Raw genomic sequence first — 21502 nt, forward strand, 5'->3', positions numbered from 1 at the left:
CAGTCTTTGCATTTTCCTGCCGCGACCCATTAGGAGCTGCAATTTTCCCTCCGCCATTCCCTTCTACCCCAAGGCTTGAGACGGACCTAATAACTTTAGCCTGTCAGACGCCCCGTCGGTGGTCCGCACCCTGCCTGCCCGCCTCAGCGGACCACGAGGCTGCACCAAGAGCCCCACTAGGGAATAACCGGGAAATTGCAACCCCACCCCCCCATGAGCTGCGAAAAGCATTGCGGGAGTTTTTAGAAGACATCCGTGGCTCCCGCAACAGGGTACAGCTGGCTCTCCAGCTATGGGGAGACTTTGATCAACTCCTCCAGGCCACAAGGGCCCTTATAAAGGAGGGTAGAGGGAAAGGAAGGCACGGTGCCGCGGCCTACGGGCGGACCCGCAGCTTCTGTGATGATTTACTCACTTACGGGATGGGTCACGGATTGTTGCGCGACCCGCCGGGGGCCGCGAACACCCCCGCCAGCAAGGAACCCCCACCCCCCCAGCCCTCCGCATGACGCCTCTCATTATTGCAACTTTGAACACCAGGGGCTGCAGGATAGCTCTCCGCAGGTCCCAGGTGCTCCCTTACATTCGGGAAGGGGGGTATTCTGTGGTTTTCCTGCAGGAGACCCATACGGATCCGACCGCCGAGGACAGCTGGCGGCTGGAGTGGGGGAACGGGGTCTACTTTACCCACTTCACGATTCGACAAGCTGGAGTGGCGACCCTGTTCTCCCCCAACCTACGGCCCGAGGTGCTAGGGGGTCACTGAGGCCGTGCCAGGACACCTGCTGCATCTCCGAGTCCGTATGGAGGGGCTCGTGGTCAACCTCGTTAACATCTATGTCCCGACAATGAGCCCGAAGCGGCCGCAATTCTATCAGTGGGTGTCCAACTTCCTCGGCACCCTAGATTCTCACGAGTGCCTAGTCCTGGAGGGGACTTTAACACCACCCTCGAGGAACAGGACTGCTCAGGGGCCGAGCTGAGCCCGGCCGCCGCGAACATTCTCTGAGGAATAGTCGAACATCACTCCCTAGTGGACGTCTGGCGTGACCATCACCCAGATGACACTTCCACGTTCACCTTTGTCCGGGTGGAGACCCATCGGTCACACCACTCTCGGTTGGATCGTATTTATTTATCCCGTTTCCATCTTTCACAAGCCCACTCCTCCACCATTCGGCCGGCCCCATTTTCCGACCATCATCTAGCCACCATAACAGCCTCCCTCCGCACAGAGAGGTGGGGCCGGCCTATTGGCATTTTAACAACAGCCTGTTGGAGGATGAGGGCTTCGTGACATCCTTCCGGGAGTTTTGGCTGGCCTGGCGAGAGCAGCGGCGTGCCTTTCCCTCAGCACGACGATGGTGGGATCTAGGGAAGGTGCGCGCCAAGCTCTTCTGCCATGACTACACTCGGGGCACCGGCCGACGGAGAAATGCAGCGACAGAGCAGTTGGAATGGGAGGTCTTAGAGATGGAGAGGCGTCTGGCCACCAGCCCTGAGGACCCGTTCCTCTGCGGAGCGTGCCGGGAGAAGCGGGAGGAGCTCCGGGCCCTCGAGGACCATCGGGCCCGAGGTGCCTTTGTTCAATCCCGCATCCGCCTCCTTCAGGAGATGGATCGCGGCTCCCGTTTCTTCTACGCCCTTGCGAAAACGAGGTGGGCCAAGAAACACGTCACCTGCCTTCTAGCAGAAGACGGCGCCCCCCTCACGGATCCGGTGGAGATGTGTGGGAGGGCCCGTGACTTCTACACAAGCCTTTTCTCCCCGGATCTGACCGATCCTGGCGCTTGCAAGGTGCTCTGGGAGGAACTCCCCACGGTCAGCGTGGGCGACCGAGACCGACTAGAGCTGCATCTCACCCTGGCCGAGTTCTCAGAAGCCCTCCGTCGCATGCCCACTAATAAATCTCCAGGCATGGACGGGCTGACCCTGGAGTTCTACCGCGCGTTCTGGGACATCCTTGGCCCAGACCTAGCCACTGTCTGGGCTGAGTCTTTGCAGGGCGGGGTCCTCCCTCTTTCGTGCAGGCGAGTGGTGCTCACCTTGTTGCCGAAGAAGGGGGACTGCCGCGATTTACGAAACTGGCATCCCGTCTCGCTCCTTAGCATGGACTACAAAATCGTAGCGAAAGCAATCTCGCTGCGACTAGGGTCCGTGATGGCGGACGTGATCTACCCAGACCAGACCTATACTCTCCCTGGTCACAGCATTTTTGACAATCTATTTCTAGTCCAAGATCTTTTGGAACTCGGGCATAGAGACGGTCTGTCGTTCGCCCTCCTGTCTTTTGATCAGGAGAAGGCGTTCGATAGAGTGGACCATGGGTACCTCCTGGGCACTCTGCAGGCATTTGGATTTGGACCTCAGTTTGTGAGTTTTCTCCAGGTGCTGTACGCTTCTGCGAAGCGTGTGACTAGGCTCAACTGGACCCTGACTGAATCGGTCAGCTTCGGGCGAGGAGTACGGCAGGGGTGCCCCCTCACGGGCCAGCTGTACGCTCTGGCAATTGAGCCCTTCCTCTGTCTCCTCTGCAGGAGGTTGACAGGGTTGGTGCTGCGGGAGCCGGAGCTGCGGCTGGTCCTGTCGGCGTACGCCAATGTCGTGCTCCTCGTGGTCCAAGACCCGGGGGACTTGGCACGGGTGGAGGCTTGCCAGGCCATCTATTTGGCAGCCTCCTCCGCCCGAGTCAACTGGGTCAAGAGCTCTGGCTTGGCGGTGGGGGACTGGCGGCAGGTGAGCTCCATCCCTCCCGCGCTTCAGACCATCCGGTGGAGCGCGGGTCCACTGCTCTACCCAGGCATTTACCTTTCTGCCACGCACCCTTCTCCGCCGGAGAACTGGCAAAATTTAGAAGGCGGGGTGATAGAGCGGCTCTGGAAATGGACGAGGCTACTCCGATGTCTCTCCCTCCGAGGGAGAGCACTGGTGCTTAACCAACTAGTCCTGTCCACGCTCTGGTACCAGCTCAACACCCTGGTCCCGGCCCCGGGTTTCCTGACCAACCTCCAGACATCGATTCTAGAGTTCTTTTGGTCAGGAATGCACTGGGCCCCTGTAGGGGTTCTTCATCTACCCCTGAAGGAAGGAGGGCAGGGCCTGAAGTGTCTGCACATTCAGGTCTGTGTCTTCCGCCTCCAGGCCCTGCAGAGGCTCCTTTATAGCGCAGGTAGTTCGACGTGGAGCATACTGGCGCACACCTTCCTGCGCCGCTTCCAAGGGCTCCGATACGACCGGCAGCTCTTTTATCTCTGTCCGAGAGGTTTTCCGCGAGACCTCTCCGGGCTGCCGGTCTTCTACCAGGAGCTCCTCCGGACCTGGAAACTGTTTTCAACAACCAGGTCCGTGGCGGTCACCGTGGGAGCAGATCTCCTCGCGGAGCTCCTGCTACACAACCCCCAGCTCCGTGTGCAGGTAGCGGAGTCCCGCTCGGTGTGCCAGAGTTTGGTCCTGGCAGAAGTCACAAGAGTCGGAGACCTCCTGGACTACGACCGGGGAGACTGGCTGGATCCCCTGACGCTCGCTCGGCGCATGGGGCTCTCCAGACCTCATACCCCCTGGCGCGTACTTCAGGAGGTGAAGGCCGCCTTAACGCCCGCTGCTCGGGCTTATCTCAACCGAGCCCTGCGCGAGGGCGCACCCCGCTCACCCTCTGCCCCAGGCCCGCCGGACCTTTCAATTGGGCCCCTACCCCAAAGATCCCAACAAATCCCTCACCCTTTCACTGCGAGCTGGCTGCATGAACTGCAGCCAATCAGCTTCCAAATCGCACCACGGAAATATCTATACACACTCACGCTTCACACCCTTAATGCCCACACCCTGGTGTCCCGCCCCGATACAAAGTGGCGGGACCTCCTGCCACCTTTGGAGGGTGAGCAACCCCGGTGGGCCAGCCTGTATTCCACCTTGGTCCCAAGGCCCGTCGGGGACATTACTTGGCGGCTCCTTCACGGAGCTGTGAGCACGGGCGTGTTTTTGACACGGTTCACCCCCATCCCAGATACTTGCCCTTTTTGCAACGTGAGGGAAACTCTGGCGCACGTATATTTAGAGTGTGCCAGGCTGCAGCCCCTTTTCCGGCTCCTCACGAATATTTTATTACGCTTTTGGCTACACTTTTCACCTCACCTTTTTATCTACACACTCCCCATCCGTGGCCCCACAAAATCGCGAGATCCCCTGGTTAACCTCCTCCTAGCCCTAGCTAAAACAGCCATTTATAAAACCAGAGAGGGGAGGTTGGCTAATGAAGCGTCCTGCAATTGTAGGGCCGTTTTCCGATCCTCAGTACATTCACGTATCCGGGCAGAGTTCCTCTGGGCGGCATCCACCGACTCCCTTGACGCCTTCAAGGAGCGGTGGGCGCTGTCCGAGGTTCTCTGCTCGGTGACCCCGTCCGGTTCCCTCCATCTGACCCTTTGATTGAGGGGAAGAGCGAGAGACCCCAGCCCCAGACGTTGCTGCTGTGGATACCATCATCACTGTCACCTAGGAGGGGTCCTATCACACGTGGGTGTACGTTCCCCCCCACCCCTAAACCGCCACCCTGCAGCCGTGCCCATCTTTTCGGGCACTCTCAGGAGAGGAATAATCGGTGACACTGGGCGTGGCACTAGGTAACTCGAGGGGGTGGAAGACCATGAGTGTCGAGGAAGCCCCCCCGCTCTAGGCCACCAGGTAACTCAGGAGGGTGGAAGACCACGAGTGTTGAGGAAGCCCCGCTGCTCTGGGCCCAGGCTAACCTGAACACTTCTTCCTCCTGAAGGCTGCTGTGTTATACCTCGTGTTTGCTTTTGTTTTGTTGCATAGTTTTGCTTTATCCTTTTTGGTGATTCTTTGTAAGTGTTACACAAATAAAATTCTTTTCTGCTTCAAAAAAAAAAAAATTACTCTCCTATAGCCATCTGGCCCGACCCTGTCACAATACTCATATCTGGCTCAGCGTCTTGCAAGATCAAGTCCATCATCATTTCTTCTATCTGTCCTCCTTTTACTTTGTGTTTAGCAACTTTCCAGTAGGAGACTTTACATACAGACATTCACAGCAGCATCCAGTGATAGCAGCAAATAGATTTGCTGCTGTGGGTTTTGTTAAAGAAGAACTCCTAGTTTGAACCATCCGTTATTTTCTGTTATACTACTGATTGTTTAAAAACAGGTTTCAGAGTAACAGCCGTGTTAGTCTGTATTCGTAAAAAGAAAAAAGAAAAGGAGTACTTGTGGCACCTTAGAGACTAACCAGTTTATTTGAGCATGAGCTTTCGTGAGCTACAGCTCACTTCATCGGGCATCCGATGAAGTGAGCTGTAGCTCACGAAAGCTCATGCTCAAATAAACTGGTTAGTCTCTAAGGTGCCACAAGTACTCCTTTTCTTTTTTCTTTTTTGTTTAAAAACATTCACTCCAGTGCATCAGGTTTCTTATTCTCCCAGATTTTGCACAGTAGCTTCCCATTATATAACGCATATAATTCCTACAAACAAATTTTACGCTGAAAACTAGTTAAGGTTGCTTAAGGGAAAAACCCTCCCACGCTAACTCTTCAAACCAAGGAAATGACATGTTAAGGGAACCATTTTCACCACATCATTACACCCACACATGACATTTACCATTCTGACAGATTCTGCAGCTCCACAAATAACTCCCTTCCGCTTCCCACACAACCCCCCCCCACCGCGCACACACACTACACACAATACTTGCAAATCACTCACTATAACACCATACCTTACTTCAGACTTTACACACCCACACATATAATAGATCTGGAACTTACCCAGTGGTCATATTTTAAGAGTACATACAAGTTGATATTTCGGAGTGTCCTATTATCATAGGCAGAGCTGGTAGTGCCGCTTATAGTTAAGGTTGCCTGACACTTCGCATGATAAGATCCTGTTGTCAGTTTCTTATAACTTTGCTGGACTTTAACTATATGGGCAGACATTTTCCATGCTGCATATCTACCTCAAGCTCAGGTTTTTTGGAAATTTTTCACAAAAATGGTCCAGCAGTTCCTGAGAACAAATGTAGAGGGAAATATATTGTTTTGCCCATGTGGGAAAAAAAAAAAAAAGTCTTACAGCCATTTCATTCAGAAGCTCTCGTGCCTCCATGTTTCGGAGCGAAGGCTTGAAATTTGGCAAGGGTGGTCTTTGTGTCAGGAATGTGCCTTTTGCTGTTCTCATGAAAAACTACCTAAATTTGGTCAAATTCTAAACCTTTGAAAAATTGTCATTTGCACATGTTCAGTAGAGAATTGTTAGTTTGGAGGCTGAATTCTCTGAAGATTAATCTGCACTGATAATGTTCCAACCCAGGAAGGTAGGGGCAGAACAGTACTTTTCCTGCAGTTGCTTCTTCCGGCTCCTGGGAACCACTGTGGCACTGGGCACCAGAAAGGACAGCAGGAAGACTGTCTCCTTTGTGCTTTCAGTACTCCCGCTGCTTTTGCCTGGGCACGATAGAGTAAGAAACAGCTTGTCTTGAATATAGTGGGGACAAGAGCTGGGCAGAAGTATGGTGTGTGGAATAGATTGGGACATGGGGTCTGGAGATAGGGGTGGACTAGGAGCTGGGAGATTGAATGCATCCTGTCCATTGGATGACGCAGGAGATCTATGGAAAAAATAGTATTAAAGAGTAGTAGCGTAAGGCATATGCACAAGGGAATGGAATTAAGGCTGCACAGGCAACCTTAATTCTGACATTTCCTAACTTTTGAATGCTTGACTTTGCAACCTTAAGAGTCTGTTGCTTTAGCTTTTTGTATGTAAAAGTGTGTGTATTGTGAGTAGCATGGGGTTCTTCTGTATGTGGACGGGAGTTATTTGTGGAGCTGCAGAGCCTGTCAATGATTGCTCTGAGGTGACTGAGTTAGACCATCAGAGTGGAATCTGTGCTGATGCAGCCACCTACCCCATACATTGCCAGAACCTTTTCTGTAGCCTCATGGGGTTGTCCCGTCACACACACCCTCTTCTTAGACCTAATAGCTCTCCATTACCCACCCATGTCTTCGATTGCCACTCAGACTGCCTGTATTTTTAGTCCTCCCACAACTTATCTGCCCTATAATGCTGCATACAAAAGGGCCTAGGGGAGCCTCAATTTCCCCTCTCTATGCTCTCAACAAATCTCACTTTAGCTAGGGAAGCTGGGCATACAGTGAGACCTGCAGTGCTGGTGAGACAAGCCTCTACAAGGTCCTAAGAGTGGCTGGAGTTAGTTAGCTGGGGGTGCTGAAAACAGATGAGATTCACCCAAACTTCTCTAAAGAAGGGGTTTTGCAGGTTTATATCTCACCCAGGAACATTTTTAATGCTCACAATACCCTCAGAAATTCAAGGTCAGCTCAAGGAGCATTTCCCAGTTTTAGTTTATTTAAATGGTAAATGGGCTGAGCAACACAGAGGTAGTCAGGTCCCATGAAAGCCAAAAGCTTGATATGTCCTTCACTATGGAACCACTATCAGCAACTCCATAATTTAATAGTGAAGCTACAAGTGATTACTCTGGTATCGTTAATCAATTTATAAATAAAAGATCTGATCCACAGCTGGTATAAATCTGTGGGACTCCTTTGACTTCAATGGAACAGGGCTGACTTACACCAGACGAGAAGGATCTGGTCTGCTGACTTCAGTAGAGCTATCCTGATATACACCATCTGAGAATCTGGTTCAAAATATGCAACTTAATATATCAATGCAGTTACAATAATCAGACTAGTTTGTTCTTCAACAGCCTGTTATGATTCCAACCTAGATTTTCTTATTTTTAAAGATATTGACGAATGCCTGACCCAAAGTATTTGTCCAGATGAACAATGCATTAATGGTCCTGGCTCTTACCACTGCATTCCTTGCACAGATGGATTCAGAGGCTGGAATGGACAGTGCCATGGTATGTTCTGCAGTGTTTGTATCCCAAATATTGTTTCATTTGTGTTCTGAGAGACTGGTGTTAATGGAAATGTGCCAAAAAGGCCTCCTTTTGTTACTGAACTAGAAACTGAAGGTACGTAAGGTTTCAAAATGATTTCTGGTTTTGGAGAGAGAGGGAGACAGACAAGGTTTCCTCACTATAGAGCAATGAAAATTAAATTTAGGATGTAAGTATCATGAGATGTGAAAGTGGGAATTTTAGAAATATGAAAATACAGAATTTTAAAATGTAAGAGATTTTTAAACTAGTGATATGCTAGAATGCCATTGTTAAGGTTAGTAAGCAAGTGGAAAAAATTGAGATTGCTATAATACTTAGATGTTTGGCATCCTGTTGAAGAAAATTCAGATACTGGTTCACAAAGCACACTGACAACATCTCTTAATTATTAGTATTTCCACCAAATCATTCAGCACACTTCTAGCAGTTTCACAGCCATTCAATAAGGATCATTTTTAGGTCAGGTTTTATGATAGATTTTTCACACTATTTCTCCCTATTATTGTTTTTTTCCCAGTTGTTTGCCTTCCTTTTTTCAAGGACATTGACGTCTATTTCTGAAACTGGTAGCAAAGGGCAATCAGAGGTGTTGTGTAAAAATTTTACAGTGCTACTTGTCTTCAGGAGCTGAGTGTATCACCTGCTGGATTAATTGAAGCACGATTGCATTTCAGTTCTGAGGGAAGTGATTTGTGTGTGCGCGCATGCGTGCATGCATCCATGGGTGTGTGTACATATATGCATGCACACACTGTACTCTGTGCAATGATTTGGGACTCTTTCTACAATACAAGATTTCCATTTATTATTTGGGAAGTACAAGGTTGCCTTTTTTATATATAGTACAGTTGAATATACAGCTTCAACGGTGGTCTAAGAAGAGTGCATATTTTCTAACATTAGGCTTGATTTTTATACCGCCACAGAAATAGCTTTACAGAGAGAACCCAGTTCAAAATACCAGTATTCTAGTGCAGTCCCAGAATTACATCACTTAAATTTTTCATTTTGCCAGCTAGATTATTAGAATTGCAAGCAGAGATGTTATATCACTGCATTACTCAGCCCAGAGTCACAAACTTAACTGCTTGCTCCAAGCAATAAATCTCTGTTTTGAATTACTGAAGTCATATATAATCTTTTATTAAAGGCATGCAAAGTACTCTTTCCTTTTCTCTTATTTCATGTAAAATTCTAAATCACACATAACCAAGGCAGTTCATCCACACTTTTCGTGATATGATCAGTCTTCATTTTCTGCTTATCCTGGACTTGAATTCCATTCAGAATTATCCACATGAACTTTAGTAGGTTTAATGGGGACAGATTTTTCCTTCTTAACTCAACTCTGTAGCTTTATAATAAAGTACCCTTTAAACAATGTGGCAAAAATCCATCCTACTCTATCTGTGAAGGTATTTATAGGCAAACTTGAGAGTCCCTTCTGCATTCAGCTCATTGGTCAGATTCTTGATGAACCTTCATACCAATTGCCATTCTGTAGTTTCCCTCTGCAAGTCAGTCTTCTGTAGTTCTTTTCCTATTCTTGTTCTCCATTCCTGCACTCCTTTTAATTGATCCCTTAGGAAACAAATTCCAACAATCCCAGTGCTCTTTAACAGTACAAATTATGTCCTCCCCTGTTTTATGAAAGGTAAGCATATCATTTCAATTTAAATTTAGGTAGATTTACATGTATACGACATTAGGAACTGTGTGGGATAGGGACATCAAAATCAAAAATTTACGGGCTGAAATTGAAAATCACATCTCAGTCCTCATCCTCAAAGGAAATCTGCACAACACCTTCAAAAGGCGAGCCTGGAAACTTACATTCATAACTCTGCAAGATACCAAAAATCATGGGCTTAATAAAGACACTGGATTTATGGCTCATTACAGCAATTGGTAACCCACTTATCCTCCTTTGTCCTATGACTGTAGAGGTGTTAGCTGCCCACTTCACCTTGAATGGTCTCTTGCAGTGTGTGCTAATTGAAAATCTGTTCCATGTTGTATTTAGCTGTTACACTCTGGGTACCTTTCCCAGACGTGAAGGAGAGCTCTGTGAGTATGTATACACTGCAGTTAAAAACCTGCAGTTGGCCCATGTCAGCTGATTCAGGCTTGTGGGGCTCAGACTAAGGGGCTGTTTAATTGTGGTGTAAACATTTGGGATCGGGCTGGAGCCCTGGCTCTAGGACCCTGCGAAATGGGAGGGTTGCTGAGCTCTGGCTGCAGCCTAGCTCCCGCTGCAGCCTAGCTCCCTAAGCTTGAGTCAGCTGGAACAGGCCAGCCACTGGTATCTAATTGCAACGTAGAGATACCTTGTGTGAACTTGAAAGCTTGTGTCTTTCACCAACAGGATTTGGTCCAATAAAAGATATTACCACACCCACCTTGTCTCATTGATACAAGGTCTGGGAATTGCTATAATCAGTCCTAGAACCTGGGTGGATTGATTTAAATAAATGCAATTTGAATCAATTGTTAATTTTTAAAAAACTTGATTCTAATCACCAATTTAAATCTTTTTGTTTCCATTTTAAAAAAAATCTATTGTACATTGAAATCAAAATTGCTGATGTGATTACAATAAAAATCAATAGTTTGTAAGTAAAGTTGAAGCAAGTTTCAGTACAGTGATTGAATAAATGATAGAAGCAGCATTGAGAAATTTTCACAAATACTGTGTCTTCATATGCCATCTGGATTTTGTCCATTGATTTTCCTGCTTTCTTTACATCAAATGAGTTTTCTAACTTAGAATAAATTAGTCCAGGCCTAGAAAATGTTCTCTCTACACTTTCTATAGTACAGGCTACTGAAGGAGAAAAGCTGGTGTATCACTGCTGTGAATTCTATATCTGCATAGCCAGCAATTCCCCCAGTACAGTTGTTCACTTTACTAATAATTTCCACAGCAAATGTTTTATGGTGGGCAGGATTGATGGATGATTAGCAGATGCCCAAGTCACAGTGCCATCCCCATCATTTGTATTTAGACACCTAGTTTTGTAATTTGGATTGAGAAAATTGTGTGATATATAACAGAATGGAGTAAGTGCTTGCTCCATCTGTTTCTGCACTGGCTGCGATTTAAATTTGTCTTTAGTTCTCTCTTTCTGCAGTGTTTTCTGGTGTTCTTTCAAAATTTCAACAGCATCAGCAATATAATATCTATCTCTAGCTGTCATTTTCCAGTTGAATTCAATATATTCATCATGTCTTCTACATTTCTTTTTAGTTGTATGATAACAATTTTTTGCAATGATGTTGCTACCTATTGTGTAAAAAATTTCTTCAAAAATTGTCATCAGGACAGGTTGGTTATTAACAAACAGTTGAAAATTTCAGCCACCCAATTCCACTCCACATTTTTGGGTAGAATAAGTTTTGACATTTTTCCTGAATGTTTCCCACAATAGCAATGGGGGGGGAGTGCTAGTATTTGCAAGACATTGGCAACCGCTAGCATTTTTAACAGTGTTATTTATGCTTGCAAGGAGTAAGTTTGTAGAATACAGGAGTAAAAATGCCAGCACCTGGTGACACCTGATCTGCACTCAAGCTGCACCGGTGTAAGCAACAATGAGCAAATTAAGGGGGGAAAAGATTAGTGTAGGTAAGGATAGTGTGGGCATAGCTAACTCATGGTAGAACTGTGCTTTAAAACTGTTTACCAGCCTAGGTTAGAATACAGTTCAGGGATCAAGAAATTTTAGATCCATGTGTTTTAACAAAAAAAGTGTTTTAATCTAAACTGGATTATGTTTTTTAAATATGATTTGGACAGACTTGGCTGGTCCACAATGGCTGACCAAATCATGTCAGAACCCAGTTTAATTGGATCCATGTTCACACAAAATTTAAATACCATTCTACTGAAAGTCCATGTAGATAGGAACTAATGCATATATATATTCGTGCTTTCTTCGTATTCACAGATATAGATGAATGTCAGTATGGCAATCTCTGTACAAATGGACATTGTGAAAACATCGAGGGATCTTTCAGATGTACTTGTAGCCAAGGTTATAAACTATCTGCAGCAGGGGACCAGTGTGAAGGTAGGAATGTGGCTAAAACTCAGAATAATTCATCTAATGAGTCTATAGAATTTTGCATCCAGTAGGATCCCAAATGCTTTACAAAATAACTATTAATGCAAAACAACAAAATGTGCAACGTAAGCCCTGCATAGTTAAAATTTAAACAAGTCAGAAAATTCAAGAGCTAAAGTTTCTGTGTTAACTTGTCCTTATTGTGCATTCTGTATACTTTGTAACATATATTATAAAATGTTATGATATCAAAGGCCTGGTCTACACTGGGGCGGGGGGAACAATCTAAATTACACAACTTCCGCTACGTGAATAATGTAGCTGAAGTTAATGTACTTAGATCTACTTACTGCGGTGTCTTCACTGCGGTAAGTCTACGGCTGATGCTCTCCCGTTGACTCTGCCTGCACCTCTCGCCCTGGTGGAGTACTGGAGTCGACGGGAGAGTGCTCGGCGGTCGATTTATTGCATCTAGACTAGACGCAATAAATCAACCCCGCGGATCAATCGCTGCCTGTCGATCCAGCGGGTAATGTAGACAAGCCCTAAAAGTATCATTTTAACAGTCTAACAAATACAAATAAACTCATGTAGCTGTTTTAGGGACTTGCTGTGGAAGCAGGGAGTAACCTGAGGATCTGTCCCTCAATCATCTTTTTATTACACATTTATACAATATCTAGGACAATGGGACTTCTTGGTACTATTGTAAAAGGAATAATACTAATGATAATTTATTTCAGATTTCCTGCCAAACTTAAACAAATTTTAGGGGAAGATTGAGGGGCTTGGAGGAGTGGCTCAGGAGGCAAGACAGCCTGAGTTTAGAGGAAATATTTAGGCAAAGCTAGTCTACGTCCTCAGAACCCTTTATGGAAAAACACATTTATCAAGCTAGGCCTACATGGAAAGTTGGCCCTTCCTGAAATGCACACCTCTAAAATAAGGACCTGATCCTGCAATGTGATGCATGTTTCTAGACACTAACCAGTCAAGTCAATGGAGCTTCATAAATGTTAAAGCCAAAGGGACCATTATATTTATCTTATCTGACCTCCTGTATAACACAGTCCAAAGAACCTCACCCCAGTAATTTCTGCATCAAGTCCATCACTTCTTTTTGAGCTATAACATATCTTTTAGAGGGGCATCCAGGCTTGATTCAAAGACTGTAAGTGATGGAGAATCCACCACATCGTTTCACAGTGGTCTATCCATGCACATCACATTGCTGTTGACAGATACGAAATGGTATCTTTGTTTAATCAAAACCAATTTTGATCCCCCGCCCCTAGGGTGGACCATAACCAGCTAACATCTTTTTAAAGAAGTTAAAGCCTGTCAATACTAGGTGCTAAAACATTTTTAAGCACCACCAAATTAAAACTTGTTAGCTAATGCAATTTTTAAAAAACACCTTTTTTTCTTAGTTTAGACAAGCATTAAAGACCACACTGCTCCAGTAATACATGGCTCCCTAACATCATTCTGGGGTAATGGTTTGGTACTGACTCATAGAAACATGTGCTGCCTTCTGAATCAGCAATACCACTTCCTGCTGAGTCCTATCCAATTTGGAGTATCCTATCCAAATCCAAATGTTGACCTAGGCTGACCCCACTTAAGTTTGTGAGAACTGAAGAGATCATTCTAAGCACTGCGGAATTAGCAGTGGGTATAGTAGCAAAGAGAGACATTTGACTCATCATAGTTACAGGATTAATTCTACTGTAGAGCAACTGTTTAAATAAGAAAATCTAATCTTTATGTAAAATTTGACAGTATAACAGCCTGCCAGTGTTTGCCTGAAAATCACACCCTGTTAGAAGCTGGTGATTCTGTTGGAAATTGTTTTGTGCGTTTTGCTGACTCAATGGGCCAGCTGGCTCATTACCTCAGCCAGCTATGTGGGAGGTGAAAGAAGCCCTCAAGCAAAGCATGTGTGTGTTCATGAAGGACAAATGAGTATTGAGAGAACCCTAAATGCAGGAGAAGTCTTAGGCTGAGGTTTCATCTAATAATATTTTGAACTTACTTATTTGTTAGTAACCCAAACCAAAAGAAGAGTGATTTTCTTTTGACTCTTCAGTTTTGTTTGAGTGGGATGTTGAATACCTTCTGCTTAAAAACAGGCATTTTCAGAAGCACGGCATTACTGTTTTCTTTTTTAGATACACATTTTCTTTTCATTCATAGATATCGATGAATGCCAGCAACATCATCTCTGCACAAATGGGAATTGCAGAAACACAGATGGGTCTTTCAGATGTATTTGTAGCCAAGGTTACACATTATCATCTATGGGAGACCAGTGTGAAGGTAAGTATGTGACTTAAACTACTTACGGATTTTTTCAAAGAGATCCTGAGTATTCTAATCATAGGCACAGCCACTTCTGAAGATGGAAAAGGAAGATAGGTTTTTCTCCTCCTCTTCTCAATTCTTTACTATTCCATTGATGGTCTCTATCTATACCACCACATATCTCATGTATTCTTACACACACAGTTCCTGTCACCTGCACCTATGGCTCCATGAGGAAAGCGAGGAGAATAATTTGATTGTTTCTTTTGAATAAGGAAATCTTCTCCTTGCTCAAATTCTAAAACAGAGGGCTGTATTCATCCCTGGTTACAAATGCTTCTGCCATCATGGAAAGTCCACCTAGGTGGCTGTCTGGGTTATAGCTGCTTCTGTGGCTGGTTTGGGGGCCTGCAGCCAACCACCACAACCCCAAACAGAAGCACTGGCAGGGTGGCCTGGCTTAGCTCCTGTGGAGTCCTGTGTAAACGCTACCTGCCCTTCCCCAGAGGTAAATCCTTCTGGAGCTTAGCAGCCTGCTCTGTCTCAGAAGTGCAATTTGTACAACAACTGTACAGAACAGAATAAATAAAAAATACACAGCAAAATGCAAGAAGGTATGCTGTGCTGTAGGAAATGCTCTTCCTATCTTTTGGTGATATCCCAAATAAGATTTTGGTCCTGATTTTAGCAAACTAATACAATAATTAATTCAGATATATTCTCTGTCCTCGCTTATTCTCATTGCTTTGTGACATTCTTATATCAGCTTCATCTCAAGAAAACCTTCAGTCCAAAGGGGCTCTCTCCAGGCTTCAAGAACAGTTGTTCTGGGTTATCTTAGAGAAAAGCCCTCAGATGGTTGCACTTTGACATAGACACAGACACAAGGAGGGCCAGAGTCTTCCCAATGCTTCTTCACATACAACTCCTAGATCTTTAAGTCTCATGTATAGAACAAGATTGCACATGAAGGAGCTTTGGGAAATTCTGTTCAGGGGCTAGAATCAAATAAGACATGCAGAGAAAAAGGAAGATACCATCTCCACAGTGATTCAGTACCTCTGTTGGTGGGGGAAGAGTAGCCCAGGTAGGTAGTCACAGGATCTTCCCTTCTCAAACGAGGATGCCAGCTTCTCTTGCAATTCATAGAATCCAGTGTTTTAAGAAATCAAAGAAAAAAATCTCTGTTTCTTTGGGCTCTTGCATTCTGATCATAGGAACTATGAACAGTTACAATAGAAAAAGGTTTCAGAGTGGTAGCCGTGTTAGTCTGTATAGGCAAAAACAACGAGGCGTCCTTGTGGCACCTTAGAGACTAACAAATTTATTTGGGCATAAGCTTTCATGGGCTAGAACAAGCTTATACCCAAATAAAATGGTTAGTCTCCAATAGAAGAAGGGAGGTTTGGGTAGTATGTTAGGATTAATAAATTTTCACTTAGAATGAATTTGGCAGAAACCATTATCTTTTTGTGGGGTTTGGCATTTATTCAGGACAAAGGAGTCAATTTTTTCACTTGCTCTCAGTCAAAGTAAATTACCATTTAAATAAACCAACATTTTTTTCAGTTGAAAATATGATATAAATATAAAACACATTCATGTGAAATCAAATATGTTTATCAAGAATTCACATAACGTCATCAGCATTAAGTGCAATTTTATCTGAAATAAGAACTTTCACATATGCAAGAAAGCTCTTTAAAAAAAAAAAAAAAAAGATTAAATCCCAGTGATATCTTGGCCTCGGTGCACATTCAGCCAAACTGTTCAAAGATCAGTTCAGAAAGAGCCTTATGTTCTTTTGTTGGGTTCATGTCCAAATGGAAAAGGCAGCATCATTTTGGTCTGCTAAAAAGTCAAGCATAAAAGGTCAGAATAATAAAAAACCATCACATAAAACTCTTTATTTTCTGTATCAACGAAAATCCTATCTGCCTGTAGCCTATAAACTGTTTTCTTTTCTATTTTCTTTTCTTTTACTTTCTGTTTTTCCCGAAAACTAGTGAGGCACAATCATAAAACATTAAATGGCTTCCTTTGCAGTAGTGGAATAAAGTGTTCTATAGTATCCATGTAATGTAAGCATTTTTGCTATAATCACTTCTTTATATATTCCTATAACAAAATAGCTGATTTATTGCTTCCTCGCATTTATCAGTGTATCATTCAGCTGCTACCATCATATTAATTTCACAGTGGTTGAGGCCCTGATTCTCAGTTGAGACCGTATCCCAAAGCCTATATGGGATTTGGATCAGTCCACTAGTGTAAATCGATATAGCTGTATTGACTTCAGTGGAGCCATGTTGAATTATACTTGCAGACAATGTGGACCAGAGTGTGAATTCTTAATATCATTACCAGTTTATAAAAGTTTGCATGGTGGCCCAGTAGTGTCCAAAACACACAGGTTCAGAAAGTACCAAAGCATGAATGCAACTCAATTTACAAAAGGTAACCAGGCAACACAGTTCATACAATTTATGCAGTAAGTATAAAATCCTACATGTCCATGTGGAACAGATTACATAATCTGGGCAGTGTTCAGTTATAAAAACTGTTTTGAGTGAGACTTCAGCATCCTATTGAATGACAGTAAATTAGTTTGTATTGTTTGCATGTCATGGAACTAATGTTGCAGAAGCATCATAGTGTTTGTGTTGTATGTACATCAGAATCTGTATTTGCATCACCATGGACTTTGTGTTTTCTAAATGTGCAGCTGTTTTAGGTTTCTAAGCCATTGTAGTTGCTTGTAGTACAATAGCCCCACAGTTCCCATGGAAATGGGGGAGAATTTTGTATAATTGTCTCTTGAGTATAGAGGGAGGGAGTTGTCTCAGTCAGCTTTACAATCAACATTGTGTGGGCATTCTTGCTAAGAATGTACAAATTCAAACTTTAACTGTAGAGAAATATTAGGGGGAAAATCTGAGGTGTGAATGTGTAGACAGGGAAATTAGACACACGCTACATTTAAAAATTGTTATTTTTATTTAAATGTAGTAAATATAAGCTGTTACCTCAAGTTGACATACCAGTATTAAATATGTCACTTTTAAGAGTTTATTCAGTTTTGAAATTGTCTAATTTTTGGCAATGGTTTGATTTCAGACATTAATGAATGCCTTCAAGACAGTGATATTTGTCTTAGAGGAAACTGCATGAATACTGAAGGTTCTTATGAGTGCACTTGTCCAGATGGCTTCCAGCAGATGGCCAACAGGGGATGTCAAGGTATAGTCTGATTCGGTTAGGGATATCTGAAGAATGTTTTAAATTATAGTATAAAAGAGAATCCCAAATCAACAGGATTACAAGCACCTTCTTACCCTTCTCTTCTTGCCATGAACAATTATCTGCTGTGCCATAGGCAGGCTTCTCTATACATTGAGAAACTGTTCCAACAGGCATAGTCTCAGCCTTCCTATCATGAGGTAGGAACTCTTCATAAACTAACATAGGGTTAGAGTTGTTGTGTCTTCCCAAGTCTTGAGAGAGATTCATTTTGATAGCACAGGTTGTGCTGAAAAATACAACAAATCATTTTATACCATTTTTATCAATGCTGTAGATCTGGTAAGTACACGATTTAAAAAATACAACCGGAAAATAAATGAAAAATAAGACTACACAATTAGGTATATTTATTTTGTATCTTGCTATAATTAATAGTTCAACTTGACAGAGACAATAAATATTCACAGGCAAAACAATTATTAGCCAGCGATTAAGGCTGAAAGGATTTATCCCTTCAGATAAAATACTATTGAATTTTTTTTCTCAAAGAACATAAATGTTTGAAAGTCTTGATAGCCGAAGATTAAGTGCCATTTAGCGAAAACACTCCAAAACATTTGAAAGTATGCAAATACATGGTTAAGATCACTCAAAAAAACCTTAATTCTGCCCCCATAACACTATTAACCTTCCATTTTCTTTGGAAGCATTTATTTTGGTTTCCAAGATTTTTTCTAACAGCTTTAAGACATCCCTATCCTATAACTAGGGACAGCTTACTTTCCAAAGATATTGTACCTTACCTACTTTTTTTCACTCCATGCATCTGATGAAGTGGGTTATAGCCCACGAAAGCTTATGCCCAAATACATTTGTTAGTCTCTAAGATGCCACAAGGACTCCTCGTTGTTTGTGCTATATATATAATTAAGCATAGGTATTGCTGGTGTCCATGGACTGTAAAGGTGGCTGTAAAAGTGGCCAGAGTCTAAGCAAAACTGTATAGTTACGACTAACTGTAGCATGTTGGTCACAGGATATTAGAATGACAAGGTGGGTGAGGTAATATCATTTGTTGAACCAACTTCTGTTGCAGAGAGAGAGACCAACTTTGGAGCTACAAAGAGCTCTTCTTCAGGTCTGGGAAAAGGAACTCCCAGCATCACAGCAAAATGCAAGGTGTAATAGATTGTTGAGCAAAAGTAGCTAGCACATATTTAAGGAACCATTCAAGGTAGAGTGGCCTGTTAACACCTCTGCAGACCTAGGACCTAAAAAAGGGGTTAGTGTTGGGTTACAGATTGTTGCAATAAGCCATAAATCCAATGTCTGTTCAGTCCATGTTTTTTAACGTCTAGCAGAGTAATGAATTTAAGCTCCCACTGTGCACACATTTCACAAAGCAGTCAATCTTTATCTAACCTATCACACTCCTCATCCTCAAAGGAAACCTGCACAATACTTTCAAAAGACACCCGCCTCTCGTTAGTTAAGAGTAAGGATCTATATTTTTTGTGGTTACTGATCAGAAGAACCTTTGTGATGGATGGGTCAGGTTGTTTCAGAGTTTGTGGTTGACCTTAAGGTGGGGCTTATTTGGGTGACTTACCTGAATGTTTTTGAGTGTTTTGTAAAGCAAAATCTAAAAGTACAATTATAGTCTGGAAAGTGACTATGTAAAAATGGCACCACCTTAATCAACAGACCTGATCCTTGTATGTATTCAACCATCTGCTTACTTTGCTAACTAAAATATGTATTACTTCTTTTTACCTCTAGTTACGCTCCACAACCAGTGAGACTCCAGAACAGGGGTTCTCAACCTATGTACATTGTGGGCCGCATATACAGCTTTCTATGTGTTTTGTGGGTTCACTCACACAAGAATATTTATACTACCTGTATGGCCCTGAGGATGTCACATGGGCCACAGATGTGTGCTGATTGGGCTGCAATCAGCCCGCGGGCTGTGGGTTGAGAAACACTGCTCCAGAACATTGAGCTGATTTCTATTCTGGCTCATGCATCATCAACAGAATTACTAACTAAGTTCAAGCTGCAGAAATTTTTATCTTTGATGATGCTTGATCCAGAAAGAACAAAGAGTTGATTTTCTAATTCCACGTTGAGTTTGCAGGGTAGGCAGGCAGAAAAAATATCTTTACTTGTAAAAACTGAGCAGTACTTGACTGCTCCGTATGCACTGACATCTTGAGAACATGCCCAAATTCTAAAGATGCTTTTTGGCTGCAGTGTGTAGAAAATCAGCTTATTGGAAACAAAATGTAATCTTCCAAACTCTGCTGTCAAGACCTTGTACCAAAAGCTCAGCTGCGTTCTGGGCCTTTTGTGCCACTTGAGCAGCACAGAGGGTCCAGAAAGCAATCAGAGTGGGCCATCTGAGAATTCTCCTTCTGACACAAGGGAGTTGTCAGCTAGTGCAGAGCTGATGTAGCTAGCCCCTGCACCACTCCCCATCCTCCTCTTAGCTGCATTGTAGGGAGTCAAGTGAAGGGAGCATTGCTAGACCAGAATGTACGCTCTGGCTGTGCTTAGCTGACATATTGGCCCTTAGAATCTGCTTAGCTGGTGGAAGTTAGTTCCATACGCTGCTCTAACCTGTGCTTGGGGTCAGGGTGGTGTAATTACTGGCTTCCTGGCACCCTCTCCCTCTCTGCCAAACTTCTGTTCAGCACCACAGAAAATCTGGCCCTTCACTCTAGTAAACATACTTTTACTGATTTAGCACTTTCACCCATGGCTGAAAACAGATCATGTAAGACAAGTGGAGCACACTTCTGCTAACAGGTATCAGCATTCCTCACATACATTTTGGCAGTTTAACTGACCGTCATTAACCAATGTAAATAGGTTGTGGCAATAAGCCAAACACTAATGCACTTTGGAATCCGCTTCACAAGTAATATTAGAGAGGGAAGTTTAAAACATTTTACAACTCTGCTCTGTGTTTTCCAGATATCGATGAATGTGAAGGATCTGAACTCTGTTTGCCACATGGGGAATGCCTAAATACAGATGGTTCTTTCCACTGCATTTGTGAACAAGGCTTTTCAGTTTCTACAGATGGCCAAACATGTGAAGGTGAGATGAGTAGTGATACCATAGTGAATTTCACCCTGTAGCCGTATGCCACAGTAAGGATTTAATGTAGTTTAAGTGCTTATGTTGCTAAAAACATTTCAAACAACATAAAGGTTGTCTTCTTCCTCATTTGAAGCACCTAAAGCTGTGTTAAATTTTTTAAAGAGAATCTAGAGAACTAAATATTAAATGCTTTGCTAATGCAATATTGAATGTGCATAGTTAGTCACAAGAAGTTAAGAAATGCAAAAATTGAAGGCCAGATTCTTACTCATGTAAGTGATCCCATTGATTGTATGGAACTAGTTGGGTAAATAAGGTGGTCACAATTTGGCTGTAAGATTCCAAAAGCAACATTAATATAGCAACCTTGCACATAAAGTATATGGTGTTTTATATTCTTGTTTTTCTGGAAAACATGTAGCTTAATATTACTGTTCATGTCATAAAATGTATAGTATGAAACGTACAGAACAAGCAGCAAGACTGAGTGAATGTTAGAAACTTAACTTCTGCTTTTCTTGTCTTTTGGTGACTAACTGTGCAACCTTAATGCTTTATAATATTTAATAAATTAAACTGCAATGTGTGGGGGATTTAATTGCAAACGGAGAGTGAGAGATGGAAGGAGAGAGAGAGAGAGAATGGAATAAAGAAATGGGAAAAGGTGAGGGAGAAGCAAAAAGACACACAGCTGTAAAGTGAGAAAACTATTCATAGCTGGAAAAAATTTTCTTTATTTTAAAATCCCCTGGAGGGGGTGGAAGGAGGGAATTGGTCACAAAATGCACATAAATTAGAGGGGATATTCAGACTCCTGGCAAGTTTTAAGTGTG

General features: G+C 43.4%; 1 protein-coding gene across 9 annotated transcripts in view; it reads left to right on the top strand.

The window, feature by feature from the left end:
- Positions 1–21502, top strand: part of LTBP1 (latent transforming growth factor beta binding protein 1) — a 366969-nt gene that overhangs the window by 264599 nt on the left and 80868 nt on the right. For 8 of the 9 annotated variants that reach the window (XM_074949024.1, XM_074949018.1, XM_074949019.1 and 5 more), the window contains 5 exons: positions 7792–7911; positions 11901–12023; positions 14214–14336; positions 17439–17561; positions 20541–20666. In XM_074949024.1, the coding sequence (XP_074805125.1) occupies positions 7792–7911; positions 11901–12023; positions 14214–14336; positions 17439–17561; positions 20541–20666 (615 nt within the window). The remainder of the gene's footprint in view (positions 1–7791; positions 7912–11900; positions 12024–14213; positions 14337–17438; positions 17562–20540; positions 20667–21502) is intronic. The other variant, XM_074949020.1, reaches the window with a different exon arrangement.

Source organism: Natator depressus, chromosome 3, assembly GCF_965152275.1.
Source record: "Natator depressus isolate rNatDep1 chromosome 3, rNatDep2.hap1, whole genome shotgun sequence".
Taxonomy (NCBI): Eukaryota; Metazoa; Chordata; order Testudines; family Cheloniidae; genus Natator; species Natator depressus.